General features: G+C 44.8%; 1 protein-coding gene across 8 annotated transcripts in view; it reads right to left on the minus strand.

Moving 5' to 3' along the window:
- Positions 1-23,528, minus strand: part of auts2a (activator of transcription and developmental regulator AUTS2 a) — a 298,426-nt gene that overhangs the window by 171,892 nt on the left and 103,006 nt on the right. Inside the window, exon 1 of one of the 8 annotated variants that reach the window (XM_070982781.1) lies at positions 20,511-20,741. The exons of the other annotated variants lie outside the window; for them this stretch is intronic. Within the exon in view, the coding sequence (XP_070838882.1) occupies positions 20,511-20,558 (48 nt within the window). The 5' untranslated portion in view covers positions 20,559-20,741. Of the gene's footprint in view, positions 1-20,510; positions 20,742-23,528 lie in introns of those variants that run through there. 8 annotated transcript variants of the gene reach the window in all.

Raw genomic sequence — 23,528 nt, forward strand, 5'->3', positions numbered from 1 at the left:
AGAAACTACATCTGTAATGGGGGCGCATGCACTTAGATGCCATAATCAGTGCTGGCAAAGACATCCATTATATGTGTTCCACAAAGGAAGCTGTCAACAGCGGTGTGCACAGACATTTTGGGTAGCCGTTGCTAAAACCTGACCAAAAGGCAAAATAGGGTGACTTTCATCACAATCTGACAGAAGAATGTTAAAGAGCATTGCTAGCAGCTCATGTCACAGGCGAGAAAGCAGCTAACATAGGTGTTTGGCCTACTAAGGCATGCTAACGTGACATTAGGTTGGTCTTCACACTTGACACGTAGCTTCACATTGATTGGAAACACGACCTAACCCAGCACGACTCACAGTCAAAACCATCAGATCTCCATATGCCTACAGAAAGAGCACTTAATGTTATTAACCGAGGGCTTACAGTATATCGCAGGTAGCCTGCTGCTAGCTATGATGGCTCGTGACAGCTTTGTATAAAGCAATATTGCTGGACGTGATGAAAAGGTGAAATGCTGTGTTAATGCTCAGAAGCAAATGCAGACATTTTTTTTATTTTTTTGCATTGGTTATATTTGTTGTATATCATTTCATTTTTTTTCTTATTTAACAGATCTTGGCTGCCCCACCTGTGTCCCACAGAGGCATGCCTATCAAAAAGTCATGAAAGTGCGGATGACATGGTGGTTTTAATTTAGCTATGAGCTACTCATATTAATGCCACAGAAAAAATAAACCTTTTTTCCCTCCAAAGGGGCATCTCAGCCAAAGAGGCCAAACGGCCTGCAGGTTGGGCACCTGTAGCCCATTTGGCCTTGTGCGTATCCTTGACTAGCATCATTAACAACCTTCAACTATTACTTGATCTAAGTGTCACTATGTAAAGGAAGGACAACATTAAGCTGTTTTGAATTTGGACAGAAACTGGAGTGAACCATGTAATACCTATACAACTTTAACTAAGGGACCACATCAATACTCTGATGGGCAATGTGAATTGGCTGGAGGCGTGTGGGGCAATATTTAAAACAGAAATGACTGTTTAGCACTCTCCAGGCCTCAAAATTTGTCAAGGACCTTCCACAATTACCTACATCTACATCAGTTTTCAGCTGAAAAACTATTTCAGCAATGCCACTTAAAAAGTTGGAATAACTTTGGAAGGTAGTTCCTACTTGAAAAGCCTCTGTACAGCAGCAGTAACTAGGGCACGTACGTGCAGTAGTTCAATGAAAGATGATTTTACACAAGATGGAATATTGTCATCTCACTTTCTCTAAACTTGTCATAACTCCAAGCGTGGAAAATAAACACTGATTTCTTGATTCAATGTCACAGCTGTACTGTGGAAATATAAAGGAGTCAAATCTGTTCCAGCGTGATGATTTAGGCCTACACAGCACTGAGAATAGCTACCTGCCACGCAAGACCTGACACCATCCAGCAACGACTACGCTGCTTGTAGAAATAGCTTCCCCACATGTGTGTAAGGCATATTACAACACACAGGGGACCTGTTACATTTCAGCCTAGTTCCACATCACTTGGCTTAAAGAGAGACTATTTAGGTGGTTTGGTGCTCTTATTTATGTTGAGAATTACAGTGAGATCAAAATCTTGTCAGTTTTTTCCTCCTCTGACAAGTAGTGTTTTCAGCAGCTATCAGCGATCTTGGCAGGGCTAAAGAATTACTCCATGACCTCTTTGCAAGCCATGCCCTTACTCTGTTTGTGTTTTGGTCTGGGTTTCCTCTAGCGAGTAATGGACTTCCTTCAACTCATAAATCACACTTGTACACCTCTTTTGATTTTTTCCCTTTTTTTTTTTCCCCTTTTCCTCCACCATGTTTTGTTAAGTGCACCACATCTTTGTTCATGTGAAGCTATTTTCTGTCACAAAAAGGAGCCAGACAATGCTGGCCCTCTTTCTCGTGTTCTTGGAAAGGCACTTTTACAGGCGCTGAGGGCCACAAATGTCAACCACAGGAAGGCAATTATGGGAGTAAAATTACTTCCTTACCGTTATCAATCCACTCTCTGGACCCAGGGAATGGTTAAAAGCCACCATGAAATAGGGCACAGTTAGAGTTTTCTCCTGGGTCCCAGCCAAGGCTGCTAACCTTGCTATTAAAGGCCCCGACAAGCTTTGTCAATGCAATCTGCTGAATGCCTTGAGTGACACACGATCGATATTCTCCACTCTCCCGGGTCATCACCAGTGACAGAGGCCTAAGTAATAATACAGCACTAGCTGCCTCTCTAACTTGAATGCTTCCACTGCCACAATATTTCTTTCTTTTTTGTCTCGGGGCTTCCGAGCTAAATTTTCCACGCTGATCGAAAGAGGAAGATATGGAAGGTGGGAGGGAACAGGGGAGGGTGGAGGTGTGTTGGTGGAGGGGTGATGAGGAATTGCTGGGTGTCTGGATTGATGCTGGCGTGGGTAGTGAGTGTGGCCGGCGTAGTGGGGGCGCAGGGGGAGGGGGCTCTGATAAATCGAAAATGACTGGCTGCCGAGTTGTAATCTGCCAGCGTCGAGCCCCCTGTAGCAACAAGCCAAATGAAAAAGCATGCTGACAGGCCGGAGAGATGGAGGGCCTGCGGTAGATTGCGGGGAGGAGATGGCGCAAAGGGGAGAGAGAGAGAGAGAGAGAGAGAAAGGAGGAGGAGGGAGAGCAGGAGGAGGAGGGAAAACAGGCAGAGCAGGGAGGAATCGTGGAGATGTTTCCGTTTGTTCCAGCGCACGGAGGTGTCAGGAGGCAGCGAGAGAAAGGTAGTGTGTGGCTGAAGGCAGTAAATAAAGCTTGTGTACACTCACACACACACGCATACACAAACTATTACCAGCTGAAAACATAAGAGCCCCATTACAATTTCTAATAAGGTCTAATGTAAATGCGAACAGTTGGCAGTGTTGTACCACCCATCAAGAGCTGTCAATTAGCTCTACACTGGAAATGTGTTTTATGTGTTTTTATGACTGGGCATGTGTGTGTATACAGAGGGCTTGTAAATCTCCTGTAATATGCTATCTTTGCATTTTGCATAAATGCCATCTGAAAGGGACGTGTGCACACACACACGCGCGCACACACACACACACACACCCACACAGAGGCAGCTGTCGTGTCCTTCAGAGCAGGTGAGTCAAGCTCCAACATCAAAATCCAACACAAGAGCTCCACCTACTGCAAGTGCCTCCTCTGTGTCCCTCCCTCTGTTGTTCAGACAGCCAGGCGAGCTCTGGGAAAACACCAGCAGGCTGTCGATGTACAGCGTGCTGCTCATTTCTACCCATTCCATTAAATTCCAAAGTAACCTTTCTCATTGAACATTAGTGTCAGACTGAGGAAAAGCCAATCCAGACAGGGCTAATAAGGCTGCAGCAGTGCAGCCTTGTCTGGCTGCCTGATACAATGTCAGCTGCGATGAGAGCTAAGAGCTAAGCCCGCTCTCCCCTCCCAAGCATTAAGTGTGTAAGCTTGATGCCTGTTAAGCAGGGTCTTGCAGGAGCAGGGCCTGGGAGAAGGAGCCAGTCCGCTTCACTGTCTGCCTGCCTAATAGGCCTGCTGGCCTGAAAACACAACAGCAATCCCTTACAAAAATGCAAGGTCAACTCAACAACAGCGGTGAGCCCGAGACAAGAGGACCAGCATTGTAATTGGGAACTCAATAAAGCTCATGTGGAAAACAACGTAAGATGATGCTGGCAGATCCCACCCACCAGGACCATAGAGAACTCAGAGCAAACAATTTGCCTGCACAGCCATCCATAACCCTACACAGGGTTTATACGTCTGCATCAGATGAGCTGTATATATTTAGAAATCACTAGTGGCACAGCATGGGGCTTGACGAATTCACAAACAGCAGGAAATAATGCCACTGTATTTTCAACAGAATTATCTGCAGCTCTTTGTCTGTTTATCCGTCGCTGCTTTTTTTTCCCCTCTGCCTCACCACAGCGGCATGCCCAGTAAGGCAATAGGGGCCTTGAATCTGTAAAGGCTGCATCCCTCCTCCCCCGTTTCATTTGCAGACCCGTGGCTCACAGTCGGACTGTCGCAGAGAAAAGCCATCTCCCTCACAGCATGGCTGCTGTTTCAGGGCAACGCCGATCTGCTGCATGCAAGCCGACTTCCCGCGCTCCCACTGGGCTATTCAGGAAATCATGGCTGATACTGAGCCGTTTGTCTCCCTTTTGTGCTCACCCCTGGTTGCGTCGCGGCAAAAAAGAAGCAAAAATTGGGAGTATAGCTTTTTTTCCCCCCCTGAGGAAACACTGAAAATTATTTCTGTTACCATCAGTGTGGCAATTTTGGTGAAAAGCACACAAAAAAAATGAATAAAACACAATTTAAAAGGCAGGCTCTGCAGGAGTGGAAGACTGCCTGTGGCTTCCTGAGTTTGCTGGGGAAAATTGGGTTCTCAGCCTGAGGTTTATCACTTAAAACTTCAGGCATTTTCTGGAACTGGTGTAATCATTTCAAATAGGCCAGTATGAGATGAAGACTTTATATAAGCAGTGCAAGAATCCACTGAGGTCTAATCAAAGAAACACCGAAGGGAGTAATGTGGGAGTGATACTTTGCATTTCTGTGGCTTTCCACTGTGACAGCTTTTGTGTCAAATGACTTTGAACTACATCGGCTGTGGATGGCATGAGCACTGCATAAACAACCCAGGAACCAAGGATCATAGACTCATCAGTGCAGATCTGCTAGCGTTGGCTGCAGCACACATATTCCTCAGCCACAGTCAATTATCCTGCCAAAAAAAACAGGCCAAAGTGGCAGCTCTCACATAATTGTGGCTAATGAGCAATAAAAAGGGGGGATAACCTGCATCACAAGACCTTGTCCATCATGTCGACTGATAAGATTAAGTATGACATCAGAGCAAAGTTACTTGCTCTTTGGAAAGGGATGTGAGCAGGAGTGTTTCAGGGTTTCGCTGATAACAGTGTGGAATTTATTTTTGGTGGCTGACCTATGACCTGCCCTGAATTACTGGAGGCTGGTCTGTCTCTGTGATAACGCTAATGTAACCTTATGTGCTAATCCACGTTCTCTCAGATAAGCTTCTATCTCACACTCGAAGACAAAATGCGACCCAAAATGAAACCTTGTGTAAGAGTCGGAACATCAGCGAGCTTCTCTCATAATCACAGTGGTGATCTACTTTCTGCTGAGCACGACATAAAACTCAGACGAGGCTGTGACGTAATGTACCGTTATAAATTATTCCTGATTCCTGGCCTCATGCAGACGTCTCATTCCCAAAACAGCTTTTAGTGAGAAACAATTTGAACAGAATCAATTCAGTTAGCAAAATCACCGCCTTAGCTTGTGTCTACAAACAACAGCTGTACCTTAACAAAGTGAAAACGCTCTCCGACAGCGCCACAGTTTCATACAGTGTAAAGGTACTGGCATTATAAATTATGGAGAAGCTCAGTGAATGCAGATGAGAACTATACAAGGCTTATTTTCAATCCAAGAGACAAAGAGGAGAAGCGAAGTAGAAAAAACATGCAAAGCTGGGTACAATCTTAAAAGTAGCAGGAAGCGTTGGGGGTTTGGGTGAGAAATGCTTTTACTTCCCTGCAGTCTCACAGGAGAGCACAATGTGAGCCAAAGAACAAGGCGAAAACAAGCATCCACTGCGCTTAAAAGCACACTTTCAACAATGCTTTTTATCAAAACTTTTTTTTCCCTGATAACTCTTCATTTGCAATTGTCTGTATACACTACATGAAATGAAAGGACGCCAAGCTTTTGTAAGCCAGAAAGACTTGAGCGCGGGCTCCGAAGAGCTAATGTCGAAATTCCCCTGAGCGTCTTTTAATCACACGGGTAAATAATTCAGCACAGCCCGAACAAAGACTGAATCTGAGAGAGCGCGCCGGGTTCTCTCGTGTACGCTGCACTTTCTTTCCCCGTCCCACAAGAAGGAACAATGATGAGGGCACTTCTCTCTCTGTTCGTGACTGAGAATTTTTCTGCTTTATTTTGAGCTTTCAGAGTTGATTTTCAGATGGCAAGCAGAGCTGCTGTTTCAGTCAGACCCTTGTGTCTTTCTTGCCTGACAGGGAGCTGCAGCACACCAGCCTGTCAGCCTCCTGATGACCTGTGGGTGGTGCTACATGACAAGACATCAGGGGATGGGGGAGGACAGCAAAAATGACTGGAAAATAAGACATAGTAGAGACATTAGATAATAAGGGTGTATATAGGCTGGGATGAGAGAACGTTGCTTTAAAAGCAAAGAAAGAAAAACATGTGTAGCACATTATACACACATGCGTCAAGCTACACAGAAAATAGTTGAAACAGACATCATTATCCTCTCTTTCAGCACCGCTTTGATTTCCCTGCTCCACCTCTTCCACCTTGCTGGAGGAGGCATATGTGCATGATGACATTAAGCTCAGTTCACCCGCAGCCTGTAGCCTACGGGTTATGCTGGTTTGTCAAAGTGTGTGTTTTAATAGCGGGCATCCTCAAAAGCAGCAGATTTATACTGTCAAATCTTCTGAAACCAAGGAGATGGAACTTGTGTGTGTTGCTTAAGCTCTGATTCAGAGCAGTGAGTGAATAATTAAAGCCAAGGATGCAGGACAGCTCCACGGTTGTTCTCATCTCGTCCACGTTAAAAAAAAAAAAAGAAAAAAAGAAAAAAAAGAAGCTATTTTACTCTGAAAGATGGCTGAATATTCAACAACAACAGAGATAATAATAGAGATAATTTTCTCACCCCATTGGCAAAAATGTAAAAATGAAAACACACTTGTTATAAGGGGAACAAAGTGTACTTCCAGGTGTTGGGGAGCACTATTACAGATGTGAAAAAAGCTGCTGTACAAAGCCTTTTGTGGCCCCAGAGGGAGCTGTGTGAAATCTAATAAACTGCCTCAAGTGATGTCAAGTCAGCAGTGGTTGGAGCTGAAGACCACAAGTTTGAAAATGAAGAAAAAATAAAATAAATAAATCTTGGGGTGTGGAGTTAGACAGGAGGGAGCTTACCTGGTCTCAGAGTTAATTCAGTACTTTTTTAAAGCTCTGATTCAGACTCAGTGAGTGAATAACTGCGGGATGCAGCTCCAAATTTGAAGTGACAAGCATTCTTATCTGGATAAAGGGCAGAATATCAGGGGACCTATACATGTCATGACAAATACTTTAAAAAAATGGATGCATCGGCACTAGAAAGGAAAAAAAAAAAAAAAAAAAAAAAAATCAAGAAAAACTGCAATTAAGGGAAATAATGAATGACTTTTGAAGATGTATTTCATCTTGTTCAATGTAAAATGTGACTTCAGCTGACTTTGGCTGATACAGCAAATTAACCTCTGCCACATGGTGCAGCCAGTTTAGCTTCTGGCAATGACATCAAGGACATCACTGAGTGCACACACTCCAAATTAAATGTTAAATACTCCACATCCTGTTTGCAGACGGGAGGAAAGCGTTCAGTTCACCTCAGTTTATCATATCCCATGATTCCAGAGGCTCTCTCTGTTTCTGTTTTCCTGCCTGCTTTTGCACTTTCCAGAAGACGACACATACATTTTTGAGGGGAGTCAGCTCTCGCTCAACCTCGCTTCTTAAAACAGACTTGTGTATATACTGTACCAGCAGCCTCTGTGGTTCCACACTGCTGCGCTGGTTTCTGCGAGTGAATAGTTTGCCTTGGCTTAGCAGGAATAATACAGTATTGAGCGGCACACAGAGAGCTGAGGTGGAGTGGTTGGAGGGGATGTGTGGGGTGGAGGAGGCTACCTCTGCTTGTAGCCTCAGGCAGGACTGGGAATCAGTTCAAAGATTCCCCATATAACTCTGATTAAAAATACACAATGGATCTTTTTAACTTTCAAGGCTAATAATTGATGAACACAAAGGCCCTCTTGAATTTTCCATGTGAAAGAGGAGCTGACATTTGAAAGGTTCACTGAATCTGAGCTTGTAGCCCTTCCTCCCTCCCTCCTCCCTCTCCACATCTTTCTGCTCTCCATCTCCTTGTAGCTGCGGGCTAATTGCAGCGATTTTAGATGATTGTTATTAAAAACAGGCGAGCGGCGGCGCTTTGCGAGCTGAATCCCCTCGAGGAGAGGCCCCGTCACACCGGGAGCGCCTCTGCATCCTAATGACTGCAATCAAGGCCTGCGAGAGCGAGGGCGCCTTTGTTTTCTCCGACGCTACGAAGGAGGCGAAGAGATGTGCACATACAACAACACACTCCAACGCTCTTCAGGATGAATAAACGTGAAGAGAACAACAACAACAACAACAGCGGCGATCCTCTCCTTGTCGGCGCTTCCTCCTGCAGTATACACGCCTGAGCAGCACCCGCACGGTCACAACACACACAACAGGAACAACTACAGCGACTCGCACATATACAAACACACCATGTTTTATTTACATTTTCAAAATGTACTGTGTCAAGAGGGTTCATTAAGCATGAAGAGGGAGTTTATATTCCTGTACTGCCAACACTAGTAGCAGCATAACGCAAAATGCTAAAAAAGGTCAAACTAGCAGTGTCCTGATGGTGGAAGTGCAGTGAGAAACACACAATGCACAAAGTGTGTTTGTCTGCAGCACTTTCAACACAGAAAAAGTTCTGTAAACGAGAAAGGACTGTAGAACAATTCCCCTCCGCTCCCGGCACATTTTAACTTCGTTTATTAAAACTTGGAAACAGTATCTCTGCATACCTTACAAACTGTATTTCTGATTTCACAGTTCCAGTAAATGAAACATCATCTGATCTGATCTTTATGTCTGCTGTGTTTCACTTATATTTCAAGCCCAGTGTGATAAAAGTTCACCAAGAAAATGGCTCTTTTATGCAGCTCTGTTCATTTCTGCAAATGGTTTCTTCTTTCTGCCCACTAATAATACTGCACACACACACACTCACACACACACACACACGCTTTCACAGACCTCACCTCTACACACAAACGGAAAGCTCACAGTGTGAGTCTGCAGTAAGTACCAGAGATTTAACTGTGTGATTAATTAAATTGTAACTAAATCAATTCTAATTATCCAGCAGGGTCGGTTCTGATGCAAGGCAGCAGGCAGCACAACGGTCAACCACACAAGCACTTAACCTGATACAATTACAACACACAGTAATCAGCACAAAAAATAATGAGACACACAATGCTCACTTAGAACAAGTCAAAGGAGGGCAGCCGAGGCCAGCCTGTGATCAATAGCAGGGCTATCTGCTGAGTTTGGACTTATGATAATAGCGGCAGGAGTGCAGGAACAAGGAAACACATAAACAAAATAAACAAGAGAGCAGCTCCAGTGCGGAGTTGACTTCAGGAGCTGCTCTTTGTGGAAATACAACTACAGGTGTGACTGAGTCAGTGATAGATCAATCACAGGGGTGAACAGGCCAATAGGGAGCTGTGCTTTGACTCAATCAATCGCACCCTGCTGGCAAGAGAACAAGAAAACACCTGTGTTTTAAACAAGACAGACAGAGAGGCTTCACTCACTGTCAGACCGTCACACTGACCCCATCCTGACACTGATCTCCTTTAGCCTTTTAGGACTCCACATCCACACAGGAGAGGACAGAAGGCAGGTAGAGCTGCAGAGCACATGTGACTCTGGCAGCATTATAAAACTAAATGTTTCACTGCATTAACAAGCCATGCAAACCTGTCTGGTTACAGCTTGATGGTGACACTGAGCCCTGTCAGCCTCTGTCAGACAGTCAAAACCCTCAGCGGCCTGTGTGAAAGCGCAGGGAGTGTTGTTTGTTGTCCGATGCTCCATCGCTTTCCTGTAGCTGCAGAGGCACCTGGTAGCAAGTGGATTTCACACCGTGGCTGAATGCAAATCGGCTCACACACAGACATACGCACAGACGGGTGCACACACCAAAAGAAAACACAGGACCTGTGGGCAGAGGGTCCTCCACAACACTGTAGCCTCCTCCCTGCCCATGAATAATGTATGAAGAACATGTAAATACGTTATTCCGTGCATGCATTAATGATCACGGAGAAACTCGCAGTCTAAGCACCAGGGCAATTAATAAAAGATGGCGTGCAGATAAAGGCTCATACCTCCCCGTCTCCTAAACCTCCACCCCATCTCCCCCACCACTTGATCCGCTGAGACACATTTCATGCCAATCTTAACCTTGTTTTATTTCTGTGCTGCTTGGGGGTGTGGTGCAGCTGGAGTAGAGCTGAATAATGAATGGAGGCTATCAGAGAGCCCGACTACTGTAGAGAAAGTCTGCTCCACAGAAGATACAGCAAGGATTCACACACACACACACAACTGCTGTGGTCCCCATAGGATGCTCTGGGGAGGAAATGAGGGGTTAACTGGTCTCTGGGGAGCTGTGAAATGAGGGCTTCGTGGCCTGGAGACGGTGCATAAAACATCAACTCCAAACGCGCAGACACAAACACATTCATCTCACAAGGCACAAACAGTGCAAATAGAGACTTTTTAGTGAATGTTGCTGGCTGAGCTCTGCGTCAGTCCTAATGTCCGACTACAGTGAAAGGAAAGTAAGACTGGAAGGCTGACGGTGCACTGGAAAGAAAATCGAAACTGGCCTATTCCCACATGATGGTACGTTTACAACTGCAACAAAAACTCCAGTGTATTTACAGGTTTGCACTTTCACCGCCCTCCAAATGCATGGTCACATGTCAGAGGTTTTTATATGGGATTGGGATGTACCTTTAGTCCATCATGGGTTCAATAAAATTCCAGGCAACTTTGAAAGATATCCACTGTTCGGCTTGCTGAAGGGGATCACTTGAGGATGTTGTTGCTTCCAAACTGTAGAGCTTCAGTCTCATTCAGAGCTCCATAAACATTTGAGTGAGGTGGAAACTGCAGCTTTCTGTCCATATAAATATAACACAGATACTGTAGCAATCTTAAGCACCAACTGTTATGCACCTTACTGAGGGAGAAGACATGATCATATGTGTGGGCCAGTTACATGCACCAACTCATTAAAGAACGATGGAAGAAGGCAGCAGGTTAGCGGTCGATTAGGGAAGAAGTAAAGGTAACCAGGTTTAGTATGAACAGAAAGCTGCAACCCTCACATGTCATTATCTATGATGTACAGAATACTTGTTCATGTATATTTCTCATGCAGTTATTTAGTGACTGAGGTACCATTTACACTTACTGTAACACCATGTTTCAAATTAGATTTTTTGCCTGACTACACTGAGGAGAAGCAGAGAGAGGCAGAGACATACAGAGGCAGATGGCTGGGGAAGCTCTGCCTCGTCTATTCTTTGTTCCACAGAGCATAAGCTGGCCGGGCTGACAGCTCGTCAATCTACGCGACCGAAGGGACAAGATCTGGAGATGACAGCTCTTTCTCCTCCTCTTTGATACCTCCATGTGTGTGAGTGTGTGTGTCATTCCATCACTTGAGTGCAACCAAAGGCTGACCTTTCACCACCACCATGCATCCCCTGTCTGTCAAGCACAAAACAGGCGAGATGAGGGAAGAGGAGAAAACTACTCCCCCCTGCAGCTAACGTTTCCTCCCTCTTCTATGTGCTGATTTCAAGTGACAGTAATCACTGTTTATTAGCCCACTTTGCCCTTGTCATGTCCAAGAGCAGCAGCCACATATTAGAGTGATTAGACAATTAGGGCCATTACAGTAATACACTGGCCAATGTCACACATCACACATTACACTGTGAATAGAGAGAGTAGACAAAAACTCTCTTGCTTTCCCTCCATTACAGTCATTTTAACAGCTCTAAGCCGGCAGAAAATGGGCTTAATGATTGCAGCTAGTGTGTACCACTGCCCTATTTAGAAATAGACTGTATTTTCTGTTCAAATTAACGATGCGGGGGGAAAAAGGCACAAAGGGGAATAGACTGTGCTAAGTAGAGAGAGACAGAGGACGACCTGATGTAACAAGGCTTACGCTGCAGCACTAATTAACATGAGGCCCTGCGCTCATTTCCGAAAAATTTACTTAACGCGACTCACACTGCCGCATTTATCTGAGCAAATGAGCAGAGAGATGTGTATCTACTTAAGCTGCAGCAGGTCAATTACTAAAGATAAATAATTCACAGAATGGAATATTTAGGTCCCACAAAAATCCTATTCAAAAAAAAATTCCACACTGAGTAAATGCTATCATAATTAGTATAATTAAAGCATATAATGTATTAATTATTACATGATAATTCCAGTAGAGATAGTTAAATTCTGTGCGTGCCTACATGTGAGAGATGAGACGTTCTCGGGTCTTGCTGTGTGCAACAGAAATGCAAATGAACAAATTAAGAAGCGGGGGAGCAGACGGAAGAATCTCACCAGTAACAAGGCATGGGAGAAGAAAGTCCAAGTCCAACAGAGAAGAGGAGAGAAGAGGAGAGAAGAGAAGAGAAGAGAAGAGAAGAGAAGAGAAGAGAAGAGAAGAGAAGAGAAGAGAAGAGAAGAGAAGAGAAGAGAAGAGAAGAGAGCCAGCATCTGGAGACTGTGAGACATCACAGAACTCCGATGGTCAACCTCCTCTCTTGCAGGAGGGGTAAAAAGGAGGGAAATCTGTTTCCTGTCATCTTCCATCTTGTCAGTCTTTGTTCAGACATCTTGCATCTCCTCCACCAGCTGTTTGCTGCCTGTGCTGACAGATGGCTGCTTCTCTTTGATATGTACTCTCCTCTGGCCCACTCTCCCTCTCACTCCCCCCTCACTGGGTAAAACTTTTAGCGAAAAAGCCAACTTGGGGTCTGGGCTACAGCAGATTTTGCTGAATGCAGAGAAAGCTAGTTGGTCACAGTGAGAAACTGCTGGCCATTTGCACAATGGTGTATAATAAACGGACTTTTCCCCAATGTCCTGATGGAAAATAACGATCTAGACGTTATGTATTTGAATGCGGGAGCTGGTCCACGTGTGTGTGTGTGTGTGTGTGTGTGTGTGTGTGTGTGTGTGTGTGTGTGTGTGTGTGTGTGTCTATGTAGATCTGTTCTGCAGAGCTGGCCAAGTTGGACAGATTTTATGCCAAGCCTCACTCAGAGGGAGGCTGCTGAAAAAAGCATAGGATTGTTTCTTTGGAGCACGCCAGCGTAGACTGGTATTGCCAGACAGTTACACAAGTTTACATTCAGACAAAAAGCAATTGTTGGGCTTTGCTCTCCAGCAGTCTGCGAGCATGTGATCCATCCTTCCATAAATCTGACATTCCCATAGCTCACATTGCCAGACTGCCTCTCTGTGTGTGTGTGCGTGTGTGAAGCGACCCTACGCTGCATGTGAGCGTGTGCACGGGACAACAGAGGGCTCTTTGAGCCAGGGTACCAGGGTCTGCCCATGCGGCCCAGGCAGCTCAACTATGGGAACCATCCCCGTGCCCAGTCATCCAGCAGGCTGAAACTAGAGCTGCTCAGGAGCGGGCAGCAGACGGCAGGCAGGACACGGCATTCCAGTGGGAATTTAACTGAGGATAATGAGGACCCCTCTGAGGAGAAAATGAGGCACGCATTCACTGAGCGGCTCTGCACACACCTTTGCTCAGATTCATGAGTGTGGACGCATCTCTGCTATCAAGCACAGCACAAGTTTTCATGCATAACCAAACACACATAAGCATTAGGCTCCAAGTCTAAAAATATGATTTGGGGAACCTGAAAGGAGTTTGACAGTTTTAAAGAGATAAGCTTTTTCATCCTCTGGCAGAAAGTTAGATGAGAAGATCGAGACCAGTGTCATGTCTGTCCATTAAACAGCTGGTTAGCTTAGCTTAGCACAAACACTGGAAAAGGGGGTCGGGGGGACAGTTAGCCTGGCTATGTGTGCAGGAAGGGAAGTCTGCCTCCCAGCAACTTTGAAGTCTACTAGCTGACATGTTAAATCTCATTAATTTAATCCGTCCAATAATCTATCGATTTTATCAGATGGCATTTTCAATTTCAATACCTCCTTTTTAAACTCCAGTTTGATAACCATGAAAGAAAAATGTTAAATTCTATATCATATGTAATGGTAGGCTTATGGAATCAGACAGATCCTGTTTTCCTTCCTTTAGGTTGTGTGTAAGAGATGGAGATAAAAGGCGACAGGCAAAAGCATACAGCCTGTGTGGGTGAAAGTTGTCTTTCCAGTTGGCTAGGCATCCAGTCATTCGCTCCATCCATCTGTCAGGCCTGTCCCTAGTGGCTACACTGAGGGCTCGCTCTCTCTCTCGCTCTCTCTCTGGCCTGCAATTGTTCAGTGATCCAGACACCGGTCAGCCGCTCCCTCTCTCCATTCTGTCTTCCGCTGAGGAGGCTGGAGACCAGACACACAGAGGCAGGCACTGCCTTGTTACAGCCCACTCACTGTGTTTACATCCAGCAAATTAACACAAACATGGCAGGGGGATACGAGATCCTGCCTGGGGCCTGAACCCGGCAGCAACTGCCACTTACAACACACACACACACACACACACACACACACACACACACACACACACACACACACACACACACACACACACACACACACACACACACACACACACACACACACACACTGTACACTGTACACACACACTGTACTTCCATCCTTGTGAGGACACTCACTGACATAACGTATTCCCTGGCACCTTAACCTTCACAACTAAAAGCCTAACTCCTACTTTCACAGTAAACTAAACTGAATTCTAATCTAGGCCTTAAAACCAAGTCCAAAAAAGACCTTTGAAGGTCTGTCCAAAAGTGAGGAACAGCCAAAATGTCCTCACTTTCCAAAAATGTCCTCACTGCCAACGTCTAAATCTCTCTCTCTCACACACACACACACACACACACACACACACACACACACATAAAGAAAGGCAAAGTGCTGCTGTGGCTTCAGAACCGTCATGCCGCTGCCTTCTGACAGAGAGAGGGATGCAGCAGAGCCAGCTACCACACTCACTGCACAGGACAGCTACGATTATTCAAATTTAGCATTAAATTTGAATGTGGCCTTTAATGACGCTGCACAATAAAATAAACAAAAAGGAAGTCATTCAAAAAATGTCCAAGGATCTCTCTCTTGGTAGTCTACCAAGAAGAGCTCTGAGTTTCGGGATCGTTGGGATGGGCAAAATGATCGTTCTGCCCTGCCAGCCTCCTCATCTATTAAACCTCCCAACATTTCAGTCATACTGTACACTCGTCCACGCTGAAGCTTAGCATAAGCAGGCACACAAGACGCCCTGCAAAACCACTTAGCTCTTCATGAACAAACAGATCTAACAGAGTGAAAATCTGACTAGTCAAGCTACTTTACTCCCTCTAAGCTTCTGTTGTCTCCTCTGTGGCGGAGGCTTTTGTCTGACAGATGTTTACAGGGGATGGGCGATGTTTCCTCGCTGCGTGCTGCCTGGGAAAACATCTGGAGTTTGCAGGGATTTACCAGTAATCCCTTCAGCAAGCTGTGGAGCACTCTCCTAGAATTTCAATGTGTCGGTAAAGTAAGCAAGCCTTTCTGGAATAAAAAAAAAAAAAAAAGTGACAGGGCCTGCTTTGCGACAAACCTTGCCAGGGTCAACAGTTCTGTAAGCTTCTTACCGCTGCAGCTTTTAAGCATAAATAAATTAAACTGGCTTGGCTAAAACAGCTCCAGTAAAGTCTCATTAAAGTCCTCCAAGTGTGGATGGATGGGCAGAGGGATGAAACTTTCATGCAGATCAACTCATTCATTATTTGACGAAAAGGAAACTGCCTTCGCCTGTGGGATGGTTACACTAGAGGAATCTTCTGAGGCAGCAAACACAATTAAGCTACAAGCTACAGACCTAGAAGCAAACCAGCCGACAATAGCCCCCCAGTAAACTTCTAATGGAGGTTTGTATTCCTCAAGAATTTCCCCAAGCACAACGGTCTACAGGAATGTTCAGCATCGCTTTCAAGCTTCCCTGAGTTTATGTTTGAAATAGGCGATGCCACCCAAGAGAGGTTTCCACACCATGTGTCTCTCATATAACATGCTGTGGCATCATCAGAGACTGCAATGAGCCTCCTTTAATGATAACCCACATGCCACTCTCTGGTTTTCACAGTCATTATAGTCATTATAGGACACCCCCCCACTATTCAACAAACCAATCCTGGTCCACCAGCTCAGTAAATACAGAGTCAATCTGCAATCTATGTGGGAACATGGAGAGAGGGGCCACATCTTACACAACACAGTTTGGACTATCTGCTCCAACAGGCCTCCCCAACGTCACATCTGGAACCTGTGATTTCACCAGTTGTGGGCAAATTAGCCATCATATGCCAATTATCTAAAACACAGCTATTACAATTAATAACAATGGCATGAAAATCAAAGCTATCCCAGCCAATCTATTTGCATAATATTTCAAAATTCTGGCATGTCAGCCGTCCAATGTACTCCTGATGAATAGCAAGTTCTTCAGTTGTTTATTTGTACAGCCCTCAAAAAAATTGCGACCATGACACAGAGAGCAAAGGAGGCAAAACCACTGGCAGCGGTTTAGCGAACTGAGCAGACGAAAGGGATCCACGTTATGCAGAAGCAGAGGCATGCTGCAACCCAGAGAGTGTTGAGTGAAGCAGGAGGCGCATGAATCCAGCACTGTCAAGAAAGCCACAATTTGTTTGAAGGTTTGGATGTAATAACAGGAGCCTTGAGTGTGTCATTTTGCTGAAAACATGATCTGAATGACAAAATTTGATCCAAAATAAATACGACTTGGAGATAAACATTGTGCTGAGTGTGGGACACTGAATGTATAAACCCCAAGAATCTACTAAACACATCAATGTACTGAATGTCTACACCATGAGAAGCTTTCCATAAATGTACTGCACACATACTGAGGACAGGCAACAAACAGAAGTCAGCCACAGAACCAACGCTCATGCCAAGTGTGTGCTCTGCGTACTCAGGCTTCTATGTGTTAGAAGCTTTGGATAAAAGGCTCATCTGTAAATACATTTACTCAAGTACTGTACTTAAGTACATTTTTGAGTATTTTCATTTTCTGCTACTTTCTAGCTCTACCTCACTACATTTCAGACAAATATTCTACTTTTTAATCCACTAAATGTATTTGATTGACACAGCTAGCTAAAAAACAACCCTATCTACCAGAAATGATTTTAAATACAACTAATGTGCAGCAGCGAACATGTTCTGAGGATACTGAATGCAGTAAAATGTTCAGAATGTGTTTGCTCTTTACAGCAAAGTGTCCGATCTGCAATGGCATAACACACACTTATCAACATTTCACCAAAACTGCACTATTTTACAAAAACTGTGTCTTTCCACTTCATGTACAGCTTGCTGGTCATACTTGTGTACTTTTACTTATAAAAGATTTTGAATGAAGGATTAATATTTTGCCATTGCTGTACAGGCACCTCAGTGAAGGATCCAATAATTCTTTGATCTCTGTTAGTGATTAATAATCAATAAATACTGCGTGGAGCAGTGAACTGCAACAAATTTACATGTACAAGTGCTCAGAATTTAAAGGATACAATAAGACAACAAACTGTAGCCGACTATCAGTGTGAGCTTCTGAAACAACAAACAAGGACGTTCCCCAAATCCTTCCATGTGTTCAACGACAATATACTTATTTTTCTTCATCTCCGTCCTGATGTTTCCTCACTGTACACTCAGAAATGTAAATGTGTCTCTCCGAGAACCGCCATCTGGCCATGCAAGAGGCCAGAGCTAACACACCAATCACAGGGCACTCAGTGTGTGTTAAATTGAATTAGTCCAGTGTGAGTCAGGTTGCTGCTCGCCCTCTGTGGGGCTGTGGCCCCAGTGTTGGGGGGTCCTGGCACTGACTTAGAGGACAAAGAGCTGTGAGCAGACACACAGAGCAGCATTTCAGAGTTGTGTTCTCTTTCCACTCGGAGGAATATAACCCACTTCCAGCCTGCCTCCAGTCTCAACGTTCCCTCCCTCCACCTCATACACTCTCACCTCAGGACATGAGCCCACACACAGGGGTAGCAATTACCCTTTCCCCAGACTTGGATGACCCTGGGTGCTTGACCCAGAAGCCACCCTGCTTTGTGCCCTTCTCACCCTTTCTCTTCAGAGAGCAGGGGAGGTGGGGAGGAAAGACAGGCACTCCGTCAAAAATGGCAGTATTTGTTTAAGGTCACTGCCTATTCCAATGCTGCTGGAAGCGTGCCTGTCAATCACGCGTAATCACACGGAGGCTGGCTGCTCCTGAGGCCAGACAGCTGGGAGCAGGAAAAGCCGACGGCTGCATATGCCCTTCTTCTCCTCCGACACACAGCCCAGACCCCCAGAAGCACTGACACTCACATCCTGTTCTTGTGTATACTTTCTTTTAACTGGGACCACTGACATGGAGGAAAACAGAACAGTAAAAGGAAAGCCAGGCCACCTTGGAGTGAGGAGGGCTGTAGCCAGACAGTCAGCAGCGGCTGATCAGTAGTGAAAATACTGCTTCGGCAGTCCATCAGAGTACCGTAAATTACAGAAATCTCTGATTCAACAAGGCTTGTAGCAAATCAGCTTTTTCGCTCTTTTCCTTACCAGGATCACTGGAATAAAAACCAACCAGCCATCTCGTCTCACCCTCCTACCTTTTGTAAATCAAATGTGAGGACATATCCTCGCCTAACTTTGACTAAATGTAATGGCATGAGCGGTCAGTGGAAGGGAGAGCAGCATGGCGCTGAACTCCTCCTTGCACTTTTACACCAGACCCTGCCAGCAAACACCCGTGCTGTTGTCATGGTTGCTTAAACTGTTGTTTCACAGCAACATTTCTTTCTGATCTGACACCTTTTTTTTGGGCCTTTTCTGGCAGGCTCCAGTGCAGACCACCACAGCAATGGCTCCAGCTATCTCTAATAACACCACTTAGCAGGTTTTGTATCCAACAATCCTACACAGACAAAGTTGAGTGTGTCAACTTTGTTCATATTTGTGTGTCATTTTTAAGGATAAATGTGTCTTTTTAGAGGAAGCTGAAAATCACGCTCGGTATATCTGTGTCCACACTTAAGGAGCGGGCTCTTTAGAGCATGTGCTGGTGACATTATTTGACAGGCTGTAAAGAAGCATCATTAAAACAGACATGGCTCTCAAAGATAAAAGAGCGGCCATGTTCTCACTTCTCCACCTAAGACTGCTCAAGTACAAAATGGCAGACCAGATGGAAACAGAGCACCTCGGGCACCAACAGATGCTCCCATGAGGCCACTTGGCACACTCTCACTTATCCACGATAATAAGCCTGATTATGGCAAAGCCAGTCCAACACATGTAGACTGCTGTTTCATATTTAGAAAGCGCCAAATGTTCTAACTAAACTGAGAAGTTAGGCTCAACGCACAGCAAACAGAGCTCTGCTTGGCTGCGTTTTATGTAATGAGATAGCTTTATTGATCCGACAGGACAGACACCTGATGCCAAAAGGAGAACTTGATCAGCGTCAGGGGCCACGACCAAAAACCGTTGTGACACAAAGAGAGACGCAGCGCGGCCGGGAGCCCAGCTTAGCGGCTGGCCCGCTGACTGACTAGATGGTCGCTGGTGGCTGACGGACTGCCTGGCTGGCTACACGACTGGTTCACTGACAGTAACTGTAACACCAGACGTTTTCATTAGCAAAGCAACGGACATTTGGGGAAAGTGTGAGATGCTGGCCCAGAGCTTGGCTTCACGGTGTAATGCCATCCACAGACAGAGGACGACACTGAGGACTCAGTCCCATTACACAAGCTATAGGATCTGATGTCCAGACGATGACATCACAAACTGCATTAAAACTTTATACCTGCACTCGATCACAAGGCAAGGTCATGACCTGAGCATACGATCGAGTAGTTCTGTACAAACTACTAACACCACAGGAACTTCTTCCACACTACTTACACACGACATATGATGATGTCTGGATTAAAGACTTTGCATTTAGCATGTTAATAACATTTTACATAAAGCAATAAGGACTTGTTATTAAATGCTGCATGCTCCAGGCCTTTGGATATTATGCATGCCACAGGTAGGCTAAGCCATATTTATTTGTAAGAAAACAAAAACTGGGATGCTCTGGAGGCGACAGAATCTCATTCACACTTCAACAACTAGGGCGCTGAATACTAAAATCAGCACATCTATTAAAAAATATATGCTTTGCAGCTTAATGACTTAGACTATAATTTCAAGGATATACTCCTGCTTTAACAGTCAGTGTCACAATAAGGAAGAATTTGTGTGTGTTCTTACTTACACAGCACATATAAAACATGCAATGCTATCAAACAAATGGCATTGAACACAGCTTTTCTTCAGTTTGCCTTTCAATTAAATACTTTTTACTACAGACCCACAAAATAACTTCCTCTAATGATTTAAAACAGCCACAGAGAGAAGATTAAGAGTATCCACGCACAGCTAAATAATTCAACATTTTCCCGGGCAGGCAATATCATATGTTTGGATATTTAGGAGAGGCCAGGGAAAAAGCAGGAGGACTTACCTTCTCATTGTATTTGAACTTGACATAAAACCAACTGGACTTGATCATCCTTCTGTCCTCTGCTGCTGACTGATGCAGTGTGCCAAGGGAAAGTCTCGTCTCCTCCAAAGACTGATGTTGAATGTGCAGCGCGCTGACACTGAAATGTTTCTGCTACTTTATCCTGCTGGTCTTTCTGCTTGTTCCTCTCGCTCTGTCTGTAAGCCTGCTACCGCTTCTTTCACTCCCTCGTCTCTGTGGTGTAGTGTGGTGTGCGGTGTGTGTGTGTGTGTGTGTGTGTGTGTGTGTGTGTGCGTGTGTGCAGTGTGTGTGTGGTGTGGCGGGCTTGGAAGGCTGACAGAAGAGCTCCTCAGATGGGCTTCAGCTGTGTTCAGCGGTGGTGGCAGATGCCAGCAGAGGAGAATGTTTCCCTTCTGAGTGGGAAAAGACTGAAGCAGCAGCCTCCTCGCTGACCTCTCCCTCTCTCCTAACTTTCCTATCTATCCTACAAGCTTCCTTTCTCTCACTCTCTTGCTCTTTTTTTTGCAATGTTCCCTTTTTCTAGCCCTTTGCTCACTCAATGTCTCCCTCCAGTGCCTCCCATTGCTCTCGTTCATGCACCGTTAAGCTCTTTTAGCCTGACCTCATTTAACCCCCTTCTGTATCTATTTCAATCTTGCGTTTCTCTGCCCTCTGTAAAGTAACACTGTCTGCTTTATTATTTCTACAGACAGCAGCCCCTGATGTTGGTCTGACCCCGAAGGCGCAGCGTTCCCACGAGCCAAATAAACTCTGACGGCTGAACAAATGTGGCTCGAAAATGCTCTGTCAAATGCAGTTATGTCGAGATCACACTGGATGCAGCTCAACTCTGCATGATAGCTTCAAATATTTACAAGCATTGTGAAAAAGGATTATGTTATGACTGTTTGCTAATTATAATGCCCGTTTGCCTCCAACCACTTTCTCACTTGCCAGCTTCATTCTGATCCCGAATTTGAACCAATCTGGCACATTCTTGGTGTTCTAACCCCTAAATTCACCAAACCTCTAAGTCTATCAGGTGTGCCGCTTCGCGTTTCAGAAGCATCTCAGAGGCGGCACTCTGTTCTGCTTGGCGGAGAATGCAGATGCTGCGACCAGCTGCACAGAGCTGATATAGGCGGACAGGAAGTCAGACGCAGGAACGGCAGAGAGAATCCGGGAAATTTTCAAAATGAAGCAGCCAGTGCGGACTCCTGATTGTGTATGTGCACACACAAAAAAAGAAACAATTTAAACTGCGCAGCCTACTGACCCATGATAGAAGCACAAATATCAAGGAAAAAATGATGAAATCAGCTAAATGTGAGATATCAGACTGGCCGCATGGAGGATGGAACGACACCGCGCTGCAGCCCGCTGGGATCTCAGCATTACAGTGGAACTCATTCTAAATATCAAATATTTATAAATTTGAGCCCCATCCCCAACATCAATTTCAATTCAATTTCAGATGTTATTAATGTTTTTGAAGAGCACTTCTGCTCCTAAAACAGCACTTAAACCTGCAGTAATTGAATCTTTGACCATTTGGAAGAAGTGCAGCAAGACATAAATGCAACTTTTACCTATTATCACCATATGTAGCTCATACTGCCAACATGTTTGCAAACTGTAACTTATGTAGAGACGTTATGAATGGAAGTCCAACATTCACTTTTAGCTCTCTTGAGGTCTCCACCAACTCCTGAGTAAAAATATCCAGCTCTTTAGCTGCTAAATGCTCCTCTATATTCACCAGCTAGTCGCTAACTGTGTCTGTCTGTCATTTGATGCTGGGCAGGTTGTGGACTTCGGGTTCATCAGGCCCTTTTCACAAAAACAATCTGCCTGTTGCGGCTGAAGGGAAATATGATGGGAGTGGAGGGACTGAACCAAAAAAGTAAAGCTGCAGCCTGACAAACCAAAATAATAATATGCACTGAAAAAACAGAGAGAGAGCGGGAGATACATACAAAGCATGATCACACTGAACGCAGAATGAAAATGTAGGGTCAACAGTCAGAGCTGCTAACTTGCTGTACTTTATAAGACATGTTTACTGGGTGAAAGGATGTTTAATAAAGTAAACTTGTAAACTTTTGAACTTGTGTACTTTGATTCATCGACTGCTGGAGGCAGATGTTGACACTAACCATAAATTAAGCTCAAATCAAGTACTGACACTTTACAGACGCTTCCTGCCATAAACAGTTCATGCAGGTGATGTTATCCTGTCATCAAATTAAGACTCCTGGAACTGCAATGAGAGACGATCAGAGAGAATGACAGCTAGCTGACAAACATGGCAGAATGAAGTGAGAGTTTACTGAAGGCAGAAAAGCTGAGGAAGTGTACACAGTGTGAGAGATTATGTAACATTTGGCTAAAGGTTCCACGGACAGCCATGAAGTGCCACTTGGAGCATGTTTTGGAAGCAGCATATTCCAGTTTTACAGCTATGTTTTTTGCCAATGTTGAAGACATTGCCTCAGTATTTGAACAGTAACACTGGGTCCCTTGTTCAATTTCCTGCTGTGTTCCCCAGGGTGTGTTGGTTCTGCATCACTGTGAGTCTTGTGACATTGTATATCATATCATATCATATCATATCATATCATATCATATCATATCATATCATATATATATATATATCCCCAACAAATTTTTTTTGTTTGTTTTTGTTTTTTTGCAAATGGCCACAGGTGGGAATCAAATGTTTGGTAAGGACAGCACACACCTGGGCCCTTTCAAGCACATTCAAAAACTAAACTTTCCACTTGTGTCACCACATCTGTCTGCACTGCCTCCACAGTCTGGCACGAACATATCTATCAGAGAATGTGGGCTCTGTGTGAACAAAATGTGTTTGATTAATCAAATGACTTTGTAAACAAAGCCAGCAGTCAGGGGGCAGGCTTTCAGCAGGGGGCAGCAAACGAACATTGTGAGGTGGACCTTTAAAAAGCCAGTCGACTGCTGTGAAGGCTTAAGGACTAAAAAGGCCACAGCCAGAGG

Source organism: Chaetodon trifascialis, chromosome 16, assembly GCF_039877785.1.
Source record: "Chaetodon trifascialis isolate fChaTrf1 chromosome 16, fChaTrf1.hap1, whole genome shotgun sequence".
Classification (NCBI taxonomy): domain Eukaryota; kingdom Metazoa; phylum Chordata; class Actinopteri; order Chaetodontiformes; family Chaetodontidae; genus Chaetodon; species Chaetodon trifascialis.